Consider the following 2,554-nt stretch of genomic DNA (forward strand, 5'->3'; position numbering starts at 1 on the left):
TTAGGGTTTCTGGCTCTGGCGATGACTCCATCGCCGCCTGGAGATCTCGTCGGATTATCTACCGCCGGTTGGCTCCCTCGCTCAAGATCATCTTCCTGATCGGCTGGAGGGAGTTGGGTGCGGTCCTCTGGTGTTTCTTTTTTTCCCAGTCGACGAACCCTAGATGGCGGATCGAGCGGAGTCATCAGCTGCGGGCGGATCGGGGAAAAATCTTGAGGAACTGCTGCAGCACCTGGACCTCCAGGATGACGAACTTGATGATGTGGTCGTAGGGGAAGAGGGGGTAAAGAAGTATGAAGCGGATGCTAGGTGGCTGGCGATTGCGAAGGTGAATACTACCCGCACCTTCAGTTCATCGGTGATGTTTGAGTGCATGAGATCGATCTGGTCGCTGGCACACGTCCCGACGTACAGGGAGGCGGGAGAAAATATGTTCATCTTTCAGATGTTTTGTCTTGGGGATTGGAAGAAGGTAGTGCATGGAGGCCCTTGGCTTTTCAGGGGGATGGGGATGCTGATAGAAGACTACGATGGGAAGAAGGAGCCAAAATCCTTTGAATTTGATGGTTTGTACGTTTGGGCTCAGATCCATGATATACCAGAGCTCTACCGCAAGGCGGAGGTTGTTGATCAACTCGCCCGTCGTATTGGTAGGGTTAAAGAAGTGCAGCTCGTGCCTCGATTGTTCTATGAGGGGGATTATGTGAGAGTCAGAGCTAGGGTTCTTGTCAGCAAACCCCTAACTTGAGTCACGCCACTGAATGTCGCGGGAGAAGGAAGACTCCGTCTCCTGGTGAAATATGAGAAAATCCTGTACTTTTGCAAGGTTTGTGGTTTCATGGGCCATAACCACGAGGAGTGTGGCGATGGTGTTTGGGAAGAGAAAGGTAAGCAGTGGGGGAGCTGGATGCTGGCACGAAGAAGGGACGTTGCACCGGAGCAGTATGGTGGATGGGTTCCTCGAGGAGGCCGCTCAGGTGGCAGAGGAAGTGGTAGAACAGGGCGGGCTAGCAACACACGTCAGCGATCTCCACCACGCAAGCGCTCATCCCAGGATGCAGGTTTTGACTCGGCTGCGGAAGAACCAGAAGTTACAAGCCCCCTCAAAGCTGGAGAGGTTAGGCAGGAAGTGCAAGCAAATGAATTGGTTCGTCGCAACCTGAACCTTGTGTTGAAGGATAGCGGAGTTGATGTTGAAGGGATGGAGAGGAGCAAGGCTCTAGCCACTACTGAGGCGTCCACAGCGGCAGTCCCACCGCCGCCCCCGGCTTATGTTTCTCCAAGGGATGCCAAGAAAGCAAAAAAGGCAGGATCACCAGTGAAGCAAGGAACAAATAAGATGGCGTTGTTGGCGGGCTCCTCGGCGGAGCACCGCCAAGCCCAATGAAAATCTTAAGCTGGAACTGTCGCGGGATAGGCGATCCTGCGACAGTTCGTGAACTCCGCGACCTGGTGGAGCTTAGTTCGCCATCTATTCTTTGCTTAGTTGAAACACGGTTACAAAAAAACCGTGTGGAAGGTCTTCGTTTCTCGTTAGGTTTTGATTCCAGTTTTGCTGTTGGTAGTAGTGGTCGAAGTGGAGGTATCTGTATCTTTTGGAAAAACTCGTTGAATGTTGAAATAAAGAATTTTTCGGAGTATCATGTGGACGCATGGGTGCTTGAACCAGGAAGGGAACAGTGGCGTCTTTCTTGTTTTTACGGAGAAGCAACAAGATCTCTCCGGTACAAAACCTGGAACACAATGACAAGGTTGAGAGGTGAGAGCACGCTTCCATGGATGTGCATTGGTGACCTCAACGAAATTCTACGGCCCGAGGAACAATTTGGCCCAAATGAGCGTGATAGTGCACAGATTGAGGCTTTCAGAGAGGCTGTGGATATTTGTGGATTGGCTGATTTTGGTTATCGTGGATTGGATTGGACTTGGGAGAAGAAAGTGTCAGGAGGCTATTTTTGTAGGGTCAGGCTGGACAGAGCTTTGGGTACGGCTGAATGGTCGGCCCTCTTTCCGTTTGCCTCGGTGGAACACCTGACAACGGCCAAATCTGACCACTGCCCTATCTTATTACAAACGGATCTTGTGGATTCGAGTGTGAGAGCAAAGCAGAAGCAGTTTCGGTACGAATGCATGTGGGAGCGTGATCCAAGTTTTGGGGATGTGGTAACTGAAGCTTGGAACACTTCTGGAAAGGCCAATACTGTTGCAGCTCTGTTTGAGAAACTTGCTTATGTGGCTGGTACGCTGCGTAAGTGGGTCCGAACCACCTTTGGTGCTGTTAGAACCGAGCTGCGATCGCTTCGATCGAAACTTGCAGAACTCTGAGCCCTTCCCGACCGTGGGGGTCCATCGCCTGAAGAGGAACATGTAGAAGCCCGCATGTCTGAACTTTGCCTACGTGAGGAGATCATGTGGCGTCAACGGGCTCGCATTCAGTGGTTGGCGGAGGGAGATAACAATACCAAATTTTTTCATCGGAAGGCCAGTGCTCGCAAAGCTAGAAATCGCATCTGCGAGCTGGAACATGCAGATGGCACGGTTTGCGTGGATGATC

General features: G+C 51.6%; 1 protein-coding gene across 1 annotated transcript; it reads left to right on the forward strand.

The window, feature by feature from the left end:
• The first annotated feature begins 1,743 nt into the window (after positions 1-1,743).
• LOC147990104 (uncharacterized) lies at positions 1,744-2,325 on the forward strand. Its single transcript, XM_087537109.1, has one exon. The coding sequence runs from the start codon at positions 1,744-1,746 to the stop codon at positions 2,323-2,325; it is 582 nt and encodes a 193-aa protein (XP_087393235.1).
• The last annotated feature ends 229 nt before the right edge of the window (positions 2,326-2,554 follow it).

The sequence above is a fragment of the Triticum urartu genome, chromosome 1A (assembly GCF_056163025.1).
Source record: "Triticum urartu cultivar PI428250 chromosome 1A, HENAU_Tu73, whole genome shotgun sequence".
Lineage (NCBI taxonomy): Eukaryota > Viridiplantae > Streptophyta > Magnoliopsida > Poales > Poaceae > Triticum > Triticum urartu.

Coding starts and splice junctions, on each gene's coding strand:
- LOC147990104 (XM_087537109.1), top strand. CDS start 1,744: ATGACAAGGTTGAGAGGTGAGAGCACGCTTCCATGGATGTGCATTGGT.